The sequence below is a fragment of the Bactrocera neohumeralis genome, chromosome 4, assembly GCF_024586455.1.
Source record: "Bactrocera neohumeralis isolate Rockhampton chromosome 4, APGP_CSIRO_Bneo_wtdbg2-racon-allhic-juicebox.fasta_v2, whole genome shotgun sequence".
Lineage (NCBI taxonomy): Eukaryota > Metazoa > Arthropoda > Insecta > Diptera > Tephritidae > Bactrocera > Bactrocera neohumeralis.
The window spans coordinates 42,218,510-42,240,230 of record NC_065921.1 but is presented as its reverse complement, the minus strand read 5'-3'; the positions used below and the strand labels follow the sequence as shown (position 1 = coordinate 42,240,230).

The 21,721-nt window shown below is 35.4% G+C and overlaps 2 protein-coding genes across 4 annotated transcripts in view; one reads left to right on the top strand and one right to left on the bottom strand.

Moving 5' to 3' along the window:
* LOC126755879 (uncharacterized) overlaps positions 1–12,063 on the bottom strand; it is a 30,748-nt gene extending 18,685 nt beyond the window's left edge. Inside the window, exons 1-2 of one of the 3 annotated variants that reach the window (XM_050468595.1) lie at positions 11,784–12,063; positions 8,393–10,198 (exon numbers count right to left, since the gene is read on the bottom strand). In XM_050468595.1, the coding sequence (XP_050324552.1) occupies positions 8,393–8,545 (153 nt within the window). In that variant the 5' untranslated portion in view covers positions 8,546–10,198; positions 11,784–12,063. The other 2 variants (XM_050468596.1, XM_050468597.1) reach the window with 2 other exon arrangements.
* A 1,122-nt stretch (positions 12,064–13,185) lies between these two features.
* Positions 13,186–19,892, top strand: LOC126755882 (uncharacterized). Its single transcript, XM_050468602.1, has 4 exons — positions 13,186–14,127; positions 17,751–18,242; positions 18,302–19,579; positions 19,650–19,892. The coding sequence occupies exons 1-4, from the start codon at positions 13,897–13,899 to the stop codon at positions 19,818–19,820; spliced, it is 2,172 nt and encodes a 723-aa protein (XP_050324559.1). The 5' UTR covers positions 13,186–13,896; the 3' UTR covers positions 19,821–19,892.
* Positions 19,893–21,721: the final 1,829 nt, after the last annotated feature.

The window sequence follows — 21,721 nt, the reverse complement described above, 5'->3', positions numbered from 1 at the left end:
ACTGGCCACCTCTTTGTATGCCCCGCCAACCCTACTCATGTAACACCCCTTTCCCTTTGATCCGACCCCATCGAAACAGCACGTTTACTGGGCCGCTAGATGATGTCCTCGACAACATGGATAACCCTTACCATCCTAACGAGGACTGATAACCGTTAGAACAACAACAAGAAAGATCTTAAAATTATCGTTATTACCATCAAATTCATATATCGTTATGGCATGAAACTCTTAATTTTTTAAATATTAAATACTATAATTAATAAAAAGTATAAATCAAATCAAAGTTCATTTAAATAACCTAAAAAATTGATAAACTAACGTATTCGTTTCCAATTAGTTGACAAAAGCTGTATTAGCTATATATTCTAAAAAACCCGGCTTAGTTTTTCACATAGCAATAAAATATGTATAAAAACATAAAATAACAAAAAAATGTAATAAATTTTAAATTTACGCGAAAAAACTATAGTAATAAAGAAGAACAAGAAATAAAAAGAGGAGTGCCAAAAAACAAAAATAATCAATACAAAAACCATTTAAAGAGATAGACAGTAAGAACTTGTCTGATAGCAATCAAAATTAGCAAAAGAAATAGCAGAAAATTATCAACAAAAAACCCATAACAACAACAACTTCATTAAGATTTATAGCTATACAAAATTATATGTATATTTTTTTTTGCTAAGCGTTGGCTTCAAATATGTTATATACTCAGCACAATAAACTGGTGAGCGAATGTACTGAGTGTGTTTGTTGGTCGAAACATTTCTGCGCATACTACATATTTTCAAATTTAGCAGTTTTTATTTATACTCTACTTTAGGCTTCTTTTGAAAAGCATATCGTCTCTTGTCTAGACACTTTAGTCGGATGACTATCGGTCAAACAGCTGTCTTACTTGACTTATTGCGCACAGTAAGACAACTTTGAAATAGTGCATATTTTTTTGCATTTTTATTAACCCATACAGTTGTAAATAAAAAAAGAATTTAATTACATTACTTTTCGAACGCTAAAACCTTATGTAATTGCATATACAGGAGAAAAACAAAGAGTGATAGCGAATAAAAATAAATACATATAATCTTTTGTACGAGAATACAACAGTTTTCAATTAAATTTTAGTTAAAGTAACCAGACCGTACGGTATATTTATAATTAATTATAAATTGTAAATATAAATTGTAAATATAAATATAAATTATAATTGCACCATAAGACTCGTTTTAAGCTAAACGAATAAGATTCGTTATAAAAAAATCGTAAGGGGCCATTAGAAAATACTTGCGCAATTAATCGACTTAATATTACTAATGATAGTAAAATTAACAATTTTTTTTGAATATTAGTAGTTTTACCAATTAGCAGCCTTCACGCAATCAAATGCCTTATCTATGAAATGTAGCGACCCAAGTTTGAATATAAAGCTTCAATCAAAGTCTTGTAGAAAAAATAAACAAAACGGAGGAAGAAAAAAATAAACAATAAAGTCATTTGTAGCTAAGTTAACGATTATTTAAAAAAGCACGCTGAAATATACACACGTAAATATACATATGTAAATGCAAGTGTGAATGTACATTGTATGGTTGAGGGTATATTATTTCGAATGTATTTAATAAAATTTTCGAGATCTTATCGATAGTAACTCAAAATGCTATTAACTATTATTTTAATAATTGTGTGATTCAGTGTAATTATAAAGTTAAAGTACAATTTAGTACTAGCTTTATAATCACGTTTGAAAACCTGGAAAAGTGAAAAAAACGCGCAACACTTTTTAGTATTAAGCACTCGTTGTTAACGAGCGAATGAAGTGTACGAGAAATATCAAAGTTGTCACTAGTTCCCAGTTTGACCATTAGAACATTTGGAAGCAAATGAAATGTCCAGCTTTGGCTTTGAAACCACCAAAACACACTTTCCCCATAAGCTTCTGTCATTTTTTAAGCAAAGGCGACACCAAACCTTGTTTTCTTATACATATATGTACAAAAATATTTAAATTGCCAATAAGTGAGACCACAGAGCCAAACGTGCAAATAATTTCACTTTACACCCACGTATAATGTATTCCAGAGCCCGCAAGATTGGGTGAAGCACTAAAATACATTCACCGACTACGTTTCGTTGAGGAACAAAGATGATAAACGCGGGGCTACAAACCACACGAAGGGAACTGACGGCTATGAACTGCCAAAAGCAGACACAAAAAATAACAACAACACGTGACTTTCGAAAACGAATAAAACCAAAGTAAGCAAATCGACTTTAAGACGGCAGAAGATTCAGCAACAACAAAATTTAAAAACAAAAAGCAAATTGAAAACAAATAAAAGTTAATATCAAGCAAACCAAAAGAGTTGCGACAAAAAAACTAACTTTGTGAACATCAGTGGAGGTAGACTGAAATATAATGGCAAGGCATGAAAAGGAAGACATTGCCAACACATGGCAAATAAGAATAAGACAAAGTATAAACAAAAATAAAAAAGAGAAATTGTAAAAAAAAGTGTACGCAGTGGCACTTCCCAATTCTGACAATGAGCAATTTCAGCAGGTCACGACTTGCGTTAAGAGCAGCCAAGAACACAGCGCTACAACAACATTGCTAGCGATTTCAAAACGCCTTGTCGACGTTTGGATTTTTCGACTCAGCAAAAAAAAATTTCAAATTAAGTATAAACTCAAGAAAAGTGATAATGAAAACTAGATATAAAGATGGCATAAGAGAGTTAAGTAAAGATAAAAAGCAAATAAGTATGAGTTTATACAAATAAATGGAAAGTAACAGAAAAGATTTACTCTCATATACTTATATGATTATGATTTCACTTTAACGACTCTGCGCTATAATGAATATTTTTGGAGAAAAAAATGTAACTAACTTCTGCTGTTTAATCCTTTTGGAGTCACTAATTATAGCAGTAAATTTGATTTTATTCATTAAACTAAAGTAAACAGTAGAAAACGTGAATCCGTATATACATGGTTCGTCCTTAAACTAACTGTATGGAAAAAATTAAAAAGAAAAAAAACAGCATTCTTACATACTGTGAGCGTCAAAAATAAGTAAACAGCAGTTCTATTAATATTGAAGTGTTTATAACAACGCAGTCTTTAATGCAACAATAAAAAGTTGTATTATAGAATTCAAGGCTTATAATATATGAGTTTAACTTAGTATAAATAATAAACAAAAATTAAACACAGCCAAAAATAATTCACTTAAAGTAAAAATACTCTCGTTTTTTCGCGTCAAAAAAAAGTAAACAGAGTTCTGTAAAGTTAAAATTTATGTACGTAAAACTAAATTAATATTCATTCCAGTATTCTGTTTACTTTCCTTTGGACTTCTGGACATCACTTTCTCTTCTGGGCATGTATTCTGAAAAATTTTTTAGTAAATTCTGGGGAGATTTTGCTCCATTCTTCAATCAAAGCCTTGCTTGAAATGTCCTTCTGCCTGATTTTTCGGTCAAGGTGCTTCTACAGATGCTCGATATTATTAAAGTCTGGGGTCTGAGGAGGGTCGTCCATCGTTTTGGTGTTTGATATAAGAGCCACTCCGTAACAAATTTGAACTTGTGTTTAGAATCGTTGTCCTGTTGAAAGATCCAGTTTCCTGATTGGCCTAATTTTTCAATGCTTTGAGCAAAATTTGTTTTTTTTTTAATGTTGAAATAATCCAATGTGTTAATCCTGGCCTCAATAAAAACCAAATTCGCAACATCAGATGCTGCCATACAGCCCCAGACCACAAGCGATGCTCAACCGTGCTTTACGGTGTGGGTAACACACTTATCAGGAAAGGCTTTATTTTTGGATCTCCAAATTTTGGGAGACTTTTTCAATTCAAATATTTCGAATTTGGTTTCGTCTGCATAAAAAATGTTTTCCCAGAAAATTTCAGCCTGATTTGTATACTTTTTTGAAAATTTCAAGTTCATCTGTTATTCGTCTGTGATGTATAGGCCATTCGGCGTGGTACTCGTCCATGCAAACCGCTTTTGTGCAAAGTTCTCCTGATTGTACTGGCACTTACTGGTTTACCCTATGTCTCCGCTATATCTTTTGATATTTGAGCAGCGTTTGAAGCTGGATTTGTTTTTATTCCCGTACTATTTATTGCGCTTCAGTGTCAGTAAGGCGCTTTGGTCGGCTCGGCCGTGACAAATTTTCAACAGTCTGATGTGTACCATGTTTATCAATATTTTTTTTATTGTGCAATAGTGTCTTCCAACTATTTCTCCAATTTCGCGCAAAGATTTATCTTTTTTATGCAAGTCTAATATAAGTTTTCAACCGTTTCAGTACATACATAATGATATAAAAAATATGTTTTACTGCACTTAGTCTCTTGAATAATAACTGTTTCCAAAGGATATTTGGCGCTTCCCCGAAATAAGTATTAAAAACAAGCAACACTTGTTGCTACTGTTTACTTTTTTTGACGCGAAAAAACGAGAGTATTTTTACTTTAAGTGAATTATTTTTGGCTGTGTTTAATTTTTGTTTATTATTTATACTAAGTTAAACTCTTATAATATAAGCCTTGAATTCTGTAATACAACTTTTAATTGTTGCATTAAAGACTCCGTTGTTATAAACACTTTAATATTGATAGAACTGCTGTTTACTTATTTTTGACGCTCACAGTATGTACTGTACATAAGTAATAATATTTATTTCATGATTCTTTGGTAAACAAAAGACAATTAATTTTTTTTAGTATTTACATAATTGCTGAATTAAAAAAAAAAAAAGTTGCTTAATAATTCAATGTTTTCAGTGTTTAAAATACCGAAGATAAAAAAATATTTTTTGCGGTTTGACTTATGAACCACGCTGTTATAATTTTCACAATTATAAATTTGGTATAATTGTTTATTTTAAGAACATAGGAACTTATCGGAATTCTATGACTCAATGAAATATGTACATATGTATGTAAACAGACATTGAAAATTAATTATTTGCGCAACATGGCAAATGTGAAACTCTAAGCTTTCCTCAAGAATAAGCGATTTAAATATTTACAGGTACTATTTATAGGCAAGTGCATTCGTAATAAAAATAAAGAAATGATGGATTGAACGGAAAAAATTACAATCGAACTTTTTAATCTTATCAATTAAAAGTATGTACATATGTATATGTGTGTATGTACGTACTACTGATAATACAGAAAAATCACATAAACTTTCATACGCAAAGCACTTCGCACATACATATGTACGTGCATAAGTACATACATATGTATGTATGTATAATATAAGCACTTGAGTTGTTCAATTCCAGTTTTCTTTATAATTTTTCAATGAACTTGAAAGAAGTGGTACGCGAATCAAAATAAATACATGCACGCAATTGCGATATGATAAAACAATTTACAAAATAAAAGCAGAAAACATACATTCACTTTACTGATAGTGGAGCATAACCAGATTTTGAGTATATGAGGATATGCTATAATGGACAAAATATTTTTTATTCAATATAGTATTTGCAAAAATAACTATTTATTTTAGTTTTAAAATTGAAAATTTTTCGTAATAAGTAAGTCCAGTAGATTACCGTTCACTAACAGACATCAAATTGTCTGCGAGCTAACATTTAGTCCAACTTCTGCTGAAATGTTTCGTGAATTCGCAAAGAAATCCTTTTTGACGAGAAGTATATGGAGCTGATCTATCGCCCAGTTTTTCTTGTACACAATTTTTTAATTTTTCTTTTGATTTAGGGCATTAGAACAATATGCCTTTATCATACAAATGAAACGCCAACAAAAAAAAACACTTAAATTCACATCTATTATTTTTTCATAGTTATATGTAATTTTCTAATTTTTTTGGTTTAAGGCATTAGGATAATTTGCCTTCATCATACAAATGAAACGCCAACAAAAAAAATTCACACCTATTATGTATTTTGTCCATAAGTGTATATAAAACTTTGCAATTGTGGTGGGTATTCAAAACATTATTTTCACAAGAATTAAATGTATTTGTTTCTGGCCCTTGTAAGCTTTGTAAGCACTTATGTACATAACATGGACTCAGCACATTTTGCAAAAATTCAGAACACCTGCTAATTGACTGCACAACAGTCTGCAGACACAAGATAAAGGCCCACGGATCCATGTTTCCCAATAGGGATCACATCGCCTCAATACCATCTAACAGTATATTGAAATTTATCAATACGCTGGGACTAAGTGAGTCGTTGTGACTTAGGAGAAGCCACAATAGACCTTAGGTCGCGGTGCAATTCTCATATATCTATCTATCTATCCTTCCACCCAAGTGTTTGGATGTCATCGACTGCTAGACCCATGTAGCTCCGATACTAAACATCAAATAGTAGTAAGTAGTAGTACAATTTCTATGCCTGTATCTCTCTTCAAATCAAGAATTTTAAACTCGTATTTAGCAGAGAATTTTTTTCAAAATGAAAACTTGTTGAGAATAGGTAGCACCGTAAATCGATATATTCTCACTTCATATTCGATATATTCAAACTTCAAAGGTACAAAAAAAAAACAAAAGGCTTGGCATACAGGACCTAAACGGACTCGAATATATGTATGTAGATATTTGATGAAAACGACGTTCTCCCTAAAGATAAAATATCTTCATCGAAGAACTATTGTTCCAAATTATAATTTTCAAAATCAATGTAAAATAAAAAAAATCATTATATGATGACTATAGACATATTATATGTATTATAAGAACAAAATACCCCACGCAAAGCAAAGTAACAAATTAATTGAAAATAAAACATCACATGCAAAAATCTACACAAACATGTTTCTTAATGTGTAGCACTTTCTTAGGTATTTGCTTAACGGCTTGTTTTCGTTCTTAACAAATTCACCGCATAGCGATTCTACCAACTCGACTAGAATTACTTGCAGAATCAGAGTGCGTGAAACCTTAACTAAAACTCTGAGCAAATATATACATATGTATACAAAAGTATATAACAAACAAAAAAAACCTTCGCATAAAAACCAATATTATCCGTTTAAACCGAAGCGAAGGGAGACGAAGTTATTGAAAGGTTGCTATCAGCAAAAACAGCAACTTTCACAGTGCCATGACTACAACAATTGTATAGCCGTTGGCAAGCAATATAGTGGTGTTCAAGAAATCCTACAGCTGCAGGCAATGTACCACTATTCCCACATCTTTGCGCTTAATTTCAGAAAGATGTTTGTTTTACAAAGTGTGACTGTATTGTCAGCTAAAGAGTGAGTCACGAGTTTATTTATGCATGAGTGTGTATGCGGCCTTCTTAGTATTCCCATCATTTGGCTGCGGTTCGATGCGTCTGTTTCTGATTTAATGGACAGTGGTTTCAACGCTATAACGCTTCCCAGTAGCTAGTCATATTAATGACCGAAGTTAAGTATTGTATTCCGAGAATACTTAGCTAATATTATAATTTTCTGCACGTTTTATAAAATATAACATTACATACCGACATATGTAATATATTACATTGAGGATCTGTGAATGTGATGAAATGGAGTCAAACCACTTCATTAAAAAAATATATATATGGTTCGCATTAGGATTGATCTCATTTATAAATTTGTCTAGTCATTATTATATCATAAGTATGTACACGTAGCTTTTCAATATAATTAGTTTCCAATTAAATAAAAAAATATATATTTCAAGTATGCAAATGACAAATTCCACGGAAAAATGCGGTGATGTTTATTGAAGGCAACCACATTCCTACGTACATTCAATATTTACTTATAACTGCTCAGGAAATTCTACCTGTAAATTGAGCAAAGGTGTTATTAGGTGTTTACCTGCTGCATATTCATACTTGTATGTGTGTTTATGCGCAATCAGTCACATGTATGTAGGTATGTAAAAACGTTATAAGATAAAATTGTAGTGAAATATAATAAGCAAATAGTGACCTGTTAAATAGCTGGTCATCGAATACGACTTTCTGAAATACAAATTCACTTATATCCATTGGAGAATATAATATATGTATATAAGAGAAAAATTTAAAGGTGTAGTAACCGCAGAGATAAATTGATTATGAATAACGAAAACTCTATAACAAACACACAATTGTGAAAACAAAAACATTTAGTCGTTTTGTTATTTGCTGACTAATGTATAATGATCATATTGCGACGAATAAAAATGACATATACACATACATATGTATGTACATACACAAAACGTACGTAGTATGTACTTTAATAGACATAATAAAGTGAGTTTGCAATTTTTTTCTTTTTATATGGGGTTATTCGCATTTGGTTTAATAACTTTGCTCTTCACTCCTTGAAAACAATAATATTTTATGGAACTTTCAACATTATGATTTTAGGTTAGAAATCTTCTAAGCTTACCGACTCCTCTTCCTTCTCCATGCCACTAGGCATTTGTGGCACAGCACGATTTATAGCCGAATATTCAGGCAAATCAGGCAGCTCCTCTGCCAAGTAGATGGGCATCTGCTTGGAGGGATCGAGCGCACGCGCTCGAAACGATAACTTCGACATGATGATATTACGAAGTTGTGTGGTGTGTATGTATGTTATTTATTAATGCAACGGTGGTTACGGGTTTTTTTTACTTCTATTTCGTTTCCTGACTCTTCTTCCACTCTTCTACTCAATCGCACGCTTCGTTAGTAGTCGACTTGATTATGCCAAGGGCAGCTGATCGATAAGATACGTTTTATGATTTGGATTGTTAATGATTATTTTATGTTGTTGATGAGCCTGCTTGCCTGCTCTTCTAATGAAGTTTGTTCTTATGAAATTAAGAGCTCTCCGCTTTCTATTCTCTTTTCTTTGAATATTAATCTAATTTAAGCGTACTTTTTCACGCCAACAAGCAAATGCTGTAGCTTTCGCGGTTGTGACGTTGACTTTCGTTGTTGCACAAAAACGTGTAACGTCGACGATAAGTCTAAATTTGTGTTGGAATGCGTCGACTGCTGCCTGTCCTGCAGCAGCGGCGTTAAACTGCTACTAAATAGCCTCTGTGCTGAAGAGCTGGAAAACGGCTTCTCTTCGCTATTAAGCAGGTGCTTCGAGGTAAAGGAGCTGTGTTTAAAAACGTTATGGGGTGTAAATGTAGGATGCAAGGAGAGGTGCGTGAGATCCACAAAATTCGGTATTATAACCACCGCTTCAGCTCCTTGTTTTGCAACTTTTATTGTGGTAGTTACACCTGGTCGCCCAGTGTAGATGTTAGTATTTGACAGAAAAAATACCGCCCTTCGCGGACTGCTGCTATCGTTGTTGATGCTGTGTCTGTTGTTGTTGTAGTTGTTAGTACTTATTCGATAATTTTTCTTATCGCTTTTCGCAAACCAACAATATTCTCTTTCTCGCTGTTGTTTTCCCAAATGTGGTTGCTGCAGCAAACCTCGATCAGTGGTAATTGCTGAAGCTCTATCTTTTCTGTTGCTTTCCCAACAATTGCTACTGCTATCCTTGTAGACACTGAGTTGGCCGGTAGTTTTAAGGGGAGTGAGAATATATGTATCGGAACTTTGGCAATTGTTGTTATTAATAAGATTATTTTCTCTTGTAACCGCTCCAGTACACAAAGCTGATTTATTGACGCAGTGTTTAACGCTACTCAGAGGATATTTTGGGCTGTTCAATTTTAGTTTTGATTTAAAACTGCAGCAATGATTATGATAATCCTGTTGATGGTTAGGGCAAGATTTATTGTTATTGATAGTTTTCTTGCTGGCGCTGTTAGAATTTCCGTATAGCGTGGACAACAGCGTTGATATCAACAACAAAATGTAGGCGATAAATTTATTGCAATTACAGCACTGCGGTGGTAGCAACGACAACGACGAGCGGTGCAGCAATGGAATCGACGACATTTTTCAAGTTGAAATCGAAGAAATCAAATGAATTGGCATAATTACGTTGATGATTTTTGCACATTTCATTGCAAAATTGTATTTCTCTTACACTATTATTTAATTATTATTATCACACTAACACGTTTCTTCGTTTTTATTTATACACAATGTTTTTGCAGTCGTCTAATTTGTTTGTTGCCACTTTTTTGCTATATCTTCTGCTGTTGTTTTCGGCTAATGTGCTGATAGTAAACTTCGCCTCTTATTTGTCAGACCTCCATTGTTAGTTTTACAATTGTTATACCATTTTTATTTCAATTAATATCTGCATTTAAACGGAATTAATAGTAAATATATTCTTTCTAATTAAAATAATTGGTATTTCTGATTTCATACACATTGTTGTTGTGTATATTTTCATTGTATGCTTTGTATCACTTTCCCGGCGAATTGAAATGACAGCTGCATAAGAATGCATTGTCAAAAGAAATTAGAAAATAAAGAGATCTCTTTTTAAAACTAAATTTCGTCCCATTTTCATGTCATTGTTTTCATTACGTTTTATTAAAATGGGCATTTAGATACACTTTAAGAAAGATTACTTATGAACCCATTTCTGTTCAATAATTTAAATGGCTGGAAGCGGCTTACAGGTAGGCATATGCACTTTCCCGCATTTTTAAAACTATATAAACAAAAAAGTGGTTGCAACACTCTTTACAAACAAACTGCTTTTTCAAGCAAAGGCATAGCCGGGCGGGATACCACGACGCTGTACGAAGCGTTACGGCGAACTCGTACAAAACAAATACTACCCGGCGAATTCACAAATGCTTGCTCAGCATTAATACAACGCCGAAAAAAACACGGAAATTGAAGAAACGGGGCACCATAACGTAAAAAATAAACGCCTATTTATAATTTTTTGCGCACTCAAATAAACTTTAAATCATTCATGACGACGAAAATTTATCAATTACATTATTAATATTCGTTTAAACCACACATAAAACTTTAAACACTTAAACTTTTAAGAAAATTTACGAAAGAAAATCACAATTTTGCAGAATAGCGTGGTTTTGGCATAAAAGCCATAATGGCGGAAGACTAGTCGTCGACGATATTCTCGTCAGCGTTCGCGCTAACCGACAAGGAGAATATGCATGGAATATAAACGATAGCGACTGTTATCGCATTTACACTCAAGCCCATAAAGCCAATGCTACACAAACGTAGAGAAAAGTCGAACAGAGCCAAAGCAGAAAACACAAAAACATGCTACAATAAACGACAATGACCGAACCGAGCACGTTGCTTTACTCCGAAACCGAATTATATACACACTATTTTCAACTCTTTTTCGCACACGCGCTTTACCATACACAATATTTTCGTTTTTTCCGAAAACTACATATTCAGCGAAACTACTCGCACCTTAATCCGAATTTTCGAAAAACCATCACTCCGCGCACGCTATCCAGCGACCGTTACACACACCAATACATCCCTCCTACCACTACACCACACTAGGAACGAGACGCGTCGCTTATTAACGTATTTTGACGAACTGGTAATTCCATGTTCGCGTCTTTCATATCGGTTACACACTACACCTCCAGCCATCCACTTCATACAATGTGCATACCCTTCTTACAAAAACAAAATTTCCCGAACTAGATAGCTGGGCTAAGCACACTTCGTGCACACACAAATACACCCGTGCAAAACACGAAACGCAATATGCGCCATATAATCTTATTCACTACCGACCTCTCGTTCACACCACATTTGTACGGCAGGCGTGCGAGCGAGAGGCAAATACGATGACCATTATTTTTCGGGTCGGGTAAATGGCGAGCACCATGAAAATTTTTTTCCACCAAAATCGATCAAATTCGATTAATTCATACTTTTTTCACAACGTATTTTCTGCACTTAAACTCTGCTACTTTCACATATTTTTTATGCGAAACCTTACGCGCAATCGTTAATTGTAAATATCAATTAGATTTTGGAAATAATTTCCACTTTTTGCGTTAAAAATCGTTGCCAATTGTGCAACGACACGACTTTTTCACAGGGGCACGTTCTTCACTGAACGTAATGGCGGCTCGGCTAAAATCTTTCCGAATGCTTTCGGAGTTGTAGTGCTACTTGCGAAATAACAGAAATTAAAACACCTCATTGGAGGCCATAAAACATGGTCAAAATTGTATGCAGGTACATGGAAAAATCGACAAAATTTTAAAATAATTATTGGAATAATGGTTTTGAGGTGTCAATAAGGTTTAGGCACAAAATTCTTAAATAATCTTGCTTGTTGGCATTTCCTTCTAGGAGCGAATGTTCGAAAGCATATATTCAGCGGCAGAGAGTGTGTTCAGTTGAACAGGGTGTAGTAAACAGTATGTAATTTTAATTACAATTTTGTATTAAACGTATTAAAAAATATAGTTTGGTGATAACTAACTTTTCATAATACTTCAATCTCTTTTTATTAAATGTGTAAAATTTAGAGCAAAAACCTAAACACACGTTTTCTTATAAATATATTTTTATAAGAATGTTAATGTACATAAATACGTTAGAAATTAAATTGTCTCTGCGCTTTTATGTTGAGTAGAGCCTGTTAATCCAAACAATTTTAACTGAGTTCTATTATAAATAAATACTTATAATTACCGTAAAAGCCTTCTCCTTATTTGTTTTTATAATTAAACTATTTTCGTTTAAATATATAAAATTTTTAAAATATGTAAAATATACTAACAGGATTCGAACTACATCTAGCAAGCAATCCAATTTTTTGAAATAACTTGTTTTTAGCGCCATCTATGCAAAAAGTTATGCGTCTATAAGAGAACCAACCGATAATCGTACATTTTCATAAAGAAATTTGCAACTTTTCTAACTGCTTACATCCTTATATATGGATATTCCAATAAAAGTTATATAGAGCGTACGGCTCCTTCTCAAACAATTTATACTCAGCTATGCTCAATAGTTTCATTGCTATTATTATTTTCATAACTCTGTGCGATAAGATCTAGGTGAGCGGTATTAAAATGCTTCGATATCAGCGCTGATAAGAAAGCTCACCTGTACAAAAATGGAACGAGTAAATAAAAAAAAGGTTGAAAGAAGAACAAGCAGCTAATACTGTAAGCTATACAAATACAAACACAAACAATACAAACGTGCTAAACGTGCAAAAGCAAGAGAATATAATTGAGATTAGGAATTGATAACTAAAGAAATTTGTGAATTTATTGACATGTTCGTAATACTTTTCCTTAACTGAAATTGGAAGTCAGTCGATATTACGTATTCAGGGCGTACACATATAATTCGTAGTATTTAGTGCGTATTTAATAACGGTGAAATAATGGCTCATTGTTTGTTTCCACAGCTATGAATTACGAATATTTAAAAGTGTGACGGTTAATGTTATCGATTACGCCGTTTTAATCGATTCTTTACTTAATACTTATGTAATGCAAAACATCGGTTGAGTATCATATTGGTACTTGAATACGATTGCGGAATCGTGAACACAATTCCAAATTTATAAATCTAAGCAAAATATTTTTTAACTTAACCTCAAAATCGGTGCTCTGAACAAAAACTCATAAAATTCGCAGTGTTTTTGTGAAAATAATAATTTCATGAAGAGTTTCTTAAAGCAACTGTAACATAAGAACGTAAAAATGTCTAAGTAAAATGAATCACCTTAAAATGATATTCGTATTCACTCATCGTAAATTAATTTTGCGCTGATAAAATCGACGCCTTATCAATAAACTCTAGATATTTTCGTATGCTTACCTCTTTCACAAAGCTAATGTTTATTTACTTTGTTTTGTATATAACTGCATACCTACGTTTATCACATAAGTCTTAAATACCCAACTCCCACTTAAGACAAATTGGCAACCGCAACTGTTATACATACATATGTATGTATATTGTATGTACTTATGCGTAATATTTTTTCTTGAAACGTTTTGGTTGGCGTAAACGAATATGGATGACAATTACATTAGTTCACCGAACGACTTCCAGCACATGGAGGGCACCGAGTCGGTGGAATTCAAACGAACCTTTGCACTCGATGGCATCGGTGAGGACGAGACCTTGCGACTGTATTTGCGTAAAGCGGGATTATCCGACGAAATTGAGTACTTGACACCCGAACAGCGACGTGCCTTCATCTACGATATCATTAAGAGCAACAAAATGCCTGGATATTGGATGGTAATAATTGCATAAGTACATTAATTTTAAGGAATTACTTGGTTCAAATAATAAAAAAAAAACAAGAAGTAACGTGAGCTTACGTTGCAGCGAAGTTATAATCTTCTTTATTGGCGTAGACACCGCCTACGATAATACCCCCTAAAAATAAAAATTTCAATACAAGACCGATATCGGTTCCGATAAATGAGCAGATTCTTATGGAGAACAGAACGTTTGCGAAATTTCTGAACGGTATCTGAATGCCTGAGGGACTAGTTCGCGTACATACAGCCAGACAGACCGACATGGCTAAATCGACTCAGTTCGTAAAGCTGTTCATTTATACATTATATGTATATACATATATGTATATGTATTTGAAAGGATCTCCGACTTTTCCTTCTGGGTGTTACGAACTTCGTGGCAAACTTCACATATTTTATTCAGGGTATACAAATTTAGTGAGGTATATTATCTCATCTATGATATCATATCTATAGGGTGGCCTTTTTATTTGTGATCTATACCATATATTCCAAAACTGAAGAGAAATTTCCTTTCCTTGTTAATCTCGAATATCAACTGAGTATCAAAATAAATATAATCCTTCTTAAGAACAATTTTCTTTTATTCCTCTGAACGAATAATTGAAAGAACTAAACACGCAGAACTGATACGTTTGGTCAAACCCTTCTCACTCACAAGTTTAAAATTCAATCTCTCCGTGATATCAATGGCTCTTTGTTTTAAGTGTTCGCTCTCGAACTGTTATCTGCACTTTAGCGTCGCGGTCAAAAGATTGTTGGTCGAAACAATGAAAGCCAGTGTAGGTCGTCTGGAAATATAGCAATACTCACTCGGTTAACTACATATGTAAGTAGGTTTGTTTTTTTGAAACTGTTTGTGGAATCTCCCAATGACTAATCACTCATATCAGGTAGAACGACAAGAGCTATTAATATTGTTGAAGTAAGAAGCAAAAATTTATTATCGGTACAGCTTTATAATTCGGAAGGAAGGTAATATCGTACTAGTTAATTTTGAAAATGGCAATTTATTTGTAAACATAGTCTTAATTTAGCTCAATACTCTTGATATAGTGAAGTTGCATCTTCTTTAATCTGTGAAACCATGTTTCGTCGACGGTTATGGAACGACAAAGAAACTCCTTCGGATTACGCTTATACAGCGATACCCACTGCTGTGTAGTGGCCTCATAGTTGCGCTTGTTATGCGAAGTAAGCAGACATCTTTTTTATGCCCAATATTTCATGCAAGATACCCCTCACGCGGCCTTTTGGGATGCGTATTATCTTGGCACTTGGTCTGCCAAAGCAAGATCATGGATTTTGGTGACGTTATTCCTAGTGGCAGTAGTTCTGACATTCCGCATTAAAGAAAAACAGTCATTGTAAAGGGTGATCCATTTCGAGGTTCCCCACCTTTTTAAAGAAAAAACACAGAAAATTTAAATTTAATGGGGAATGTTTTCTATAATTCGAAGGAGCATTCTTTGGCATTTATTTTGTGAAGATCTCTTTCAAGTGTTGGCTTCGTCTCAGATGTTCCATCCATTGAGTCCAATTTTCGTTGACTCGTTCTAGCATTTCGACTGACAACTTGCGAATGACATGCGCGCTATTTTGCTTCAAGGCCTGAATTAAAGCGGGATTGTCCGCATAGACTTTAGATTTTATATATCCCGATGCAGGAAGAATTCTAACAATGTGATATCACACAATCTTGGTACGCAATCGACAGTCCAAAAACGTGAAATTATTTGCTCACCGAAGTGTTCTCTAAATAAATCCATTGATTGATGCGATGAGTGAGAAGTGGGGTAGTCTTGTTGAAACCAAACGTCACTGCTTCAATTTCAGGCATCAAATAGTCAGTTAGCTTGGCGCGATAACGGTCGCCTTTGACGGTTACGTTCTCACCAGCCACATTTTTGAAGAAATATGGACCGATGATTCCACCGGCCCACGAACCACATCAAACCGTTGATTTTTCTGAATAAAAAGGCAGCTTTTGAGTCTCTTCAGGTTGTTCTTAGTCTCAAATGTTGCAATTTTGTATCTTTACATACCCATTGAGCCAGCAATGGGCATCATCGCTTAACAAAATTTGGATCGAAAACGTCGGTTCTTCTTGGAACTTTTCAAGAGCCCATAGACCGAAGCCATGTCGCTTAGGAAGGTGGATCGGCTTCAGTTCTTGCACAAGCTTTATTTTGTACGCTTTCAATTTAAGACTGCGACGTAAAATGCTCCAAGTCGTTCCATAAGCCAGTCTGAGTTGTTGCGAAAGGCACCGAATCGGCTCTCCACGGTCTTCGTGGACACTCACAGCTACGGCTGCTAAATTTTCTTCACTGCGTTCTGGACGTGGTTTATTCGGTCAAATATTACCCAATAATGAAATATGGGTTTCAAGATGGGTTTTGGTGTTGGAAATAGTATGCTCAGTAGACCGATTATGTTGACTATAGGTTGAGCGAAGAGCATACTTTACAGAACGTGAATTCTCGTAATAAAGTTGAACGATTTGTAAACGTTGTTCAGCGGAAGTCTTTCCATCATGAAATGCCAAACAATACTCAACAAAAATAACATGACAGCTTGACACAACTCACCCATGATCTGTCAAAAAAATGCTATTAGAAAAAGTACATATACTTTGATTGTGGATGATACTTTTCATTGAAACAATATATATTTCCCACACCCAAAGGCATGTAAGCATATGTGACCCCGCACATAGAAACCCGGCTAGTGTGTCAAAACAGGATTTTTCACGAGAGGCGTTGAAAGATGTGAAGCACGTGTTCTCTCTCCTTCTTCCTCCTTCTTCGTTACTATGTTTGTATAGTTTAGCAGAATGAAGCCGTCTGAGTATTGTCATGGTAGTCGAACGCTCATTGTTTTGGCTGTCGCTTTCTATTGTTGCTGCTCGCCGATAATCGACATTTTGACACACTAGCCGGGTTTCTATGTGCGGGGTCACATACATACATATGTTTTTATAAGAGTTTACGGTTGGACTATACAACTCATTATATGTTGAGAGGATATGCCATAACTGTTAGTAAGAAATATAATTATAGCAAACCTTTTATTAATAATTATTCACTTTATCAATTCATATCACAAACTGATAAATTTTTATTGTGCTAGTAAATGCCATAACGCATATCAGCGATTAACTCAAGTTGCTTCGAAATTATTCGGCTGTTACTCAAAATACTCTTGTATGTGGATATCCATGTATGTACATATATATGTATATTGTAGATAAATAAATTATGTCATAGAGAAAGTTTATAAGTTTCGGATGGATACACGAAAAAGATTTAGCTCTGAAATATATATGCCGGTTCCAAGTGATCGTTCGTTTCATTACGTTGTAAATTCGAGTCTGTTCTGTTAACGTAGGAACGTTTTTTTTTTGAATAGTCTAACCTCCTCTTTTGCTTTGATCGATTCGTCAGTTCTGTTCCTTCGCGGCATGGTCGTAAGTTATCGAGACGTTGAAGTCGGAGTCTCTGTCCCTTTTTCATATTGAGCTGTATTCTACATTTTTGAAAAGCTTTGAATTTTCATGTTTAAAAAAGTTCACTTTACAGACTCGACTTTTTTCAGCCTTCCACAATGACTTCGCCATCGCCATATAATTTATCATCAACAGCAACAACTAGTAGTCGTACACCACCACCACCGCCTTTACGCAAAGTCAGCGCCACAAGCAACAACAGCTCGACTCCGCCGCCAACACTGGGATACGCCACTGTGAGCGCATCTTCGTCAAGTAATAGCTTAAAAAGTTTGGAAAAAAGTAGTCCCATTGTACCGCGTCGATATGAGCCGACACCTCCTACACCGCCTTCGCCCTCAACATTTGTGACCAGCATTAAGGGTTCCAAATACGAGATAAGTGGCCCGATGAACTTTCAACACATAGCTGGCGATATGACACGAGATCGGACGCGCAATGCATTTGATCTTACCATGACCATGAATGATAATGTATTGAGGAAATATATGCTGGAACGCGGCATAACGGATGAGGACTTGAAAGGCATGCGCAAGCAGGAAATCATTAAAAATATCGTGCAATCAAAGTTTACTTGGATGGTGAGATTTTAATATCAGTCGAAATTTCCTTAATAGAAAATACGTTTTTGTACTTGTAGCCATCTAAGCGTAATGTTAATGGCACAGCCAGTCATCATCTACCCGATATAAAGTACGCTACTGTATCTTCTGCCAGTGATTATGGTCTAATCACCTCACCGAGGTTCTCACGATCGAAAAAATCAATGCATGCGCCCCCGCCACCACCACCAACAAACTCAGTCTTAACGACTGTACCGGTTACCAAACCACAACCAACCCCAGCAGCGGTACCGCCACCACCACTACCTCCAAATTCAAATGTGCCGTTAAAGACAGCCACAAATACACAGTCAAGTTTGAACATATTAGCTGCGAGTTTCGCCGACCCCAGGGATTTTCCTTCCATCGAAGATATTTATAGCAACAAGACTGAAGTGGAAGCAACAGCGCGGCAAACCTTTGTGCAACCGAGGCTGACTTTAAGGCAAGCGCCTCCTCCACCACCATCTGTAAAACCGACAACAATCACTGATGCACCACTACAGCCACCACCTCCATCTCTTGTCCAAGCAAACAATAAAAAATCGTCAGTAATTTACCATTCCAATCAAAGTTTGTACAGCCTCGATGAATGGGAAACTGAAGAAGATACTGCTGATAGTCAAATATATGGAAGAACGAATGCCGGCTCTAAAACGCCGCCGACACCTAGCGATAGCAATTTGTATGCTTCCATAAAACCAGTAAATAAACAAAATAACCTGAAAATTAACGCGGGCGTCGGAGGTTATGCAAGTGTTGGTGGTAGAAAACAGCTTACTGGACCACCCACACCACCAAAGCCTACGCTGAAGCCAACATTTGCTGCTCGAGCTTCTAAAGTGGGAGCACCTAAACCTCAACCACCACCGCCGTCAGCTAAACAAAATGTAGTTTCTAGTGTTCCTATACCACCTCCACCACCTCCTATTGGTAGTACGCCTATTCCACCGCTATCACTACCTCCTACTGGAGGTGCACCTATCCCTCCGCCACCACCAGCTCTTAGTGGTGGTGCACCTATTCCTCCGCCACCACCAGCTCTTCGTGGTGGTGCACCTATTCCACCGCCACCGCCACCTCTTAGTGGTGGTGCACCTATTCCACCGCCACCGCCACCTCTTAGTGGTGGTGCACCTATTCCACCGCCGCCGCCACCTCTTACTGGTGGTGCACCAATGCCACCACCACCACCTGCACTAAACTCTGCTGCGAAGGGTAGCAGACAACCAACGGTGCCTGCAACTAAAAATAATGATATCGGTGATGCGCGAGGTGCTTTGTTAGATAGTATACGGAAGGGTGTAGCATTAAAGGTATGGCATACCGTTATAAACGAACACGTTTTGTTTCTTAACTCTATTATTGTTTTTGTGTCGTCCACAGAAAGTTGATCAGAAAGCAGCCACAATCAGCGGTGTGAAGCCACGCGCCGAACGTAAGCCGCCAGCTACCGACTTCCTTTCCGAACTTAAACTGGGTATAACTCTGCGTCGCGTAAAGGACAAGACACACAACCCATATGCCGGCGAAGATCCAGATGAATCCCAAGCTTAAGCAAATTATTTGTATTGTATATACATATGTACTTATATAAATATGCGATTTTCATACAGACAAAAAACGAAACCAATTCACAGCTTTGTTTTAATGTGATCATGAAGATGAGTATCAGCAATACCTTTCTTTGTTGAACACGTACTAGTCTAGTTACTAAATGTGTTCATTGGGATTCTAAGGCATTCAACTGTTTTATTTTTATGCCCTCTCAATATGTTCCTACAGAATTAAAATTAATCAATATATGTATGTGGTTCCCTACTTTTTTAACTCCGTGGTTCCCTACTTTTGCTCCAAGGCCTGAATCGAAGCGGGATTGGTGATCAACACGTGAAATTATCTACTCATCGAAGTGCTTTGTCAATAAATCCATCGATTGACGCGATGTCAGGAAAGTGGAGCCGTCTTGTTGAAACCAAATATCGCCGAGACCGTGAGCTTCAATTTCAGGCATCCAATAGTCGGTTATCGTGGCGCGATAACGGTTGCCTTTGACGGTTACGTTCTCACCTGTATAAATTTTGAAGAAATATGGACCGATGAGTCCACAGGTCCACAAACCACACCAAACCGTTGTTTTTTCTGAATAAAATGGCAGCAGCTTGCTCTTTTTAGGTCGCTATTTATCCCAAATGCGACAACTTTGCTTGTTTATATACCCATTGAGCCATAAATAGGCGTCATCGCTTCAATGTTGGCCGGCTTCATTTCTTGTCCAAGCTGTATTTTGTACGCTTTCAATTTAAGATCTCGACGAAAAATGCGCCAAGTCTATCTTGAAAACAACCTCTAAAGAATTACCCGTTATTATGTATACATACATGTATAAATGATGAGGAATCCAGGAGTTGAAATGCGGGCGATTTTCTGTCTGCCCGTCAGCGTAACTTGAGTAAAAATTGTGTTCCTTGACACCCAAAGGGGCAAGGTATTGCAGATGGGCGGGATCGGGACATTGCAACGCCCACAAAGTGCTGTTGAGCGAAGGCTATAACTAAGCCCAAAATAAAAATACAAATGCTTTATTTGATACAACGGACCGTGATGGATAGGATGTTAAATAGTGGGCGTGGCCCGCCTTCTAATAGGTTTCATGAGCATATATGTACGTATTTCAAACCATTGTACGTATTTCAACCATATTGCTGAAATGAATGCCCCTATTGCGGTTTTCAACCCAACTGCATTTCAGTCGAAGTTTAAAAATTCGGTATTGCCAACTTCAACTCAATCCGTCAAAAAATATGATCGAACTTCAACTTTTTTTGGTATTGCGGTTTTCAACTCTGTACAAGTGGGGTTGACGAGTATATAAATAAACTTCAACTGCTTAATAGCAGTAAAACGGGTAAAATAACTATTTTAATTAATGTTAAATTAATTTTAATTAATATTTTTTATAAATTTTTAGAAAAAATAAAGTAGCAACAAAAAAGCAATTCGAAAAATTGGTGGAGTTAATGGAGAAGTTTCCAGAAGTAGGAAGAGGAAAGCAACAATTTGGAAACAATAAATTCAAATTGAGGTGCATCGCCTCAAAATTGCTAAATTAAAATCTTCGCAAAGATTTTTTTTGGTTATTTAAGATACAAAGTAATATTTTTTTTAATTTTATTTTTGATTATTCTGGAATGAAGTGATATGTTATATGTTTGTACCATAGTTTAAGTTTACATTAAAAAATGAAGTGATATTGTTATTTAATGAATTTATTTAAATAAAATTTAAATATATGCCTGAATAAATAGCATATTAGAAAGAATAAATGAAATTAAATATTTTAATTATTTAGAGGGAAGTCATAATATTATTGCGAATTATTCGAGCCGTATCCTCTTCTTCTCTTGCTATGTCCAAAACATCATTGGTCATTGTAGTATTTGAAGTAGATGGTATTT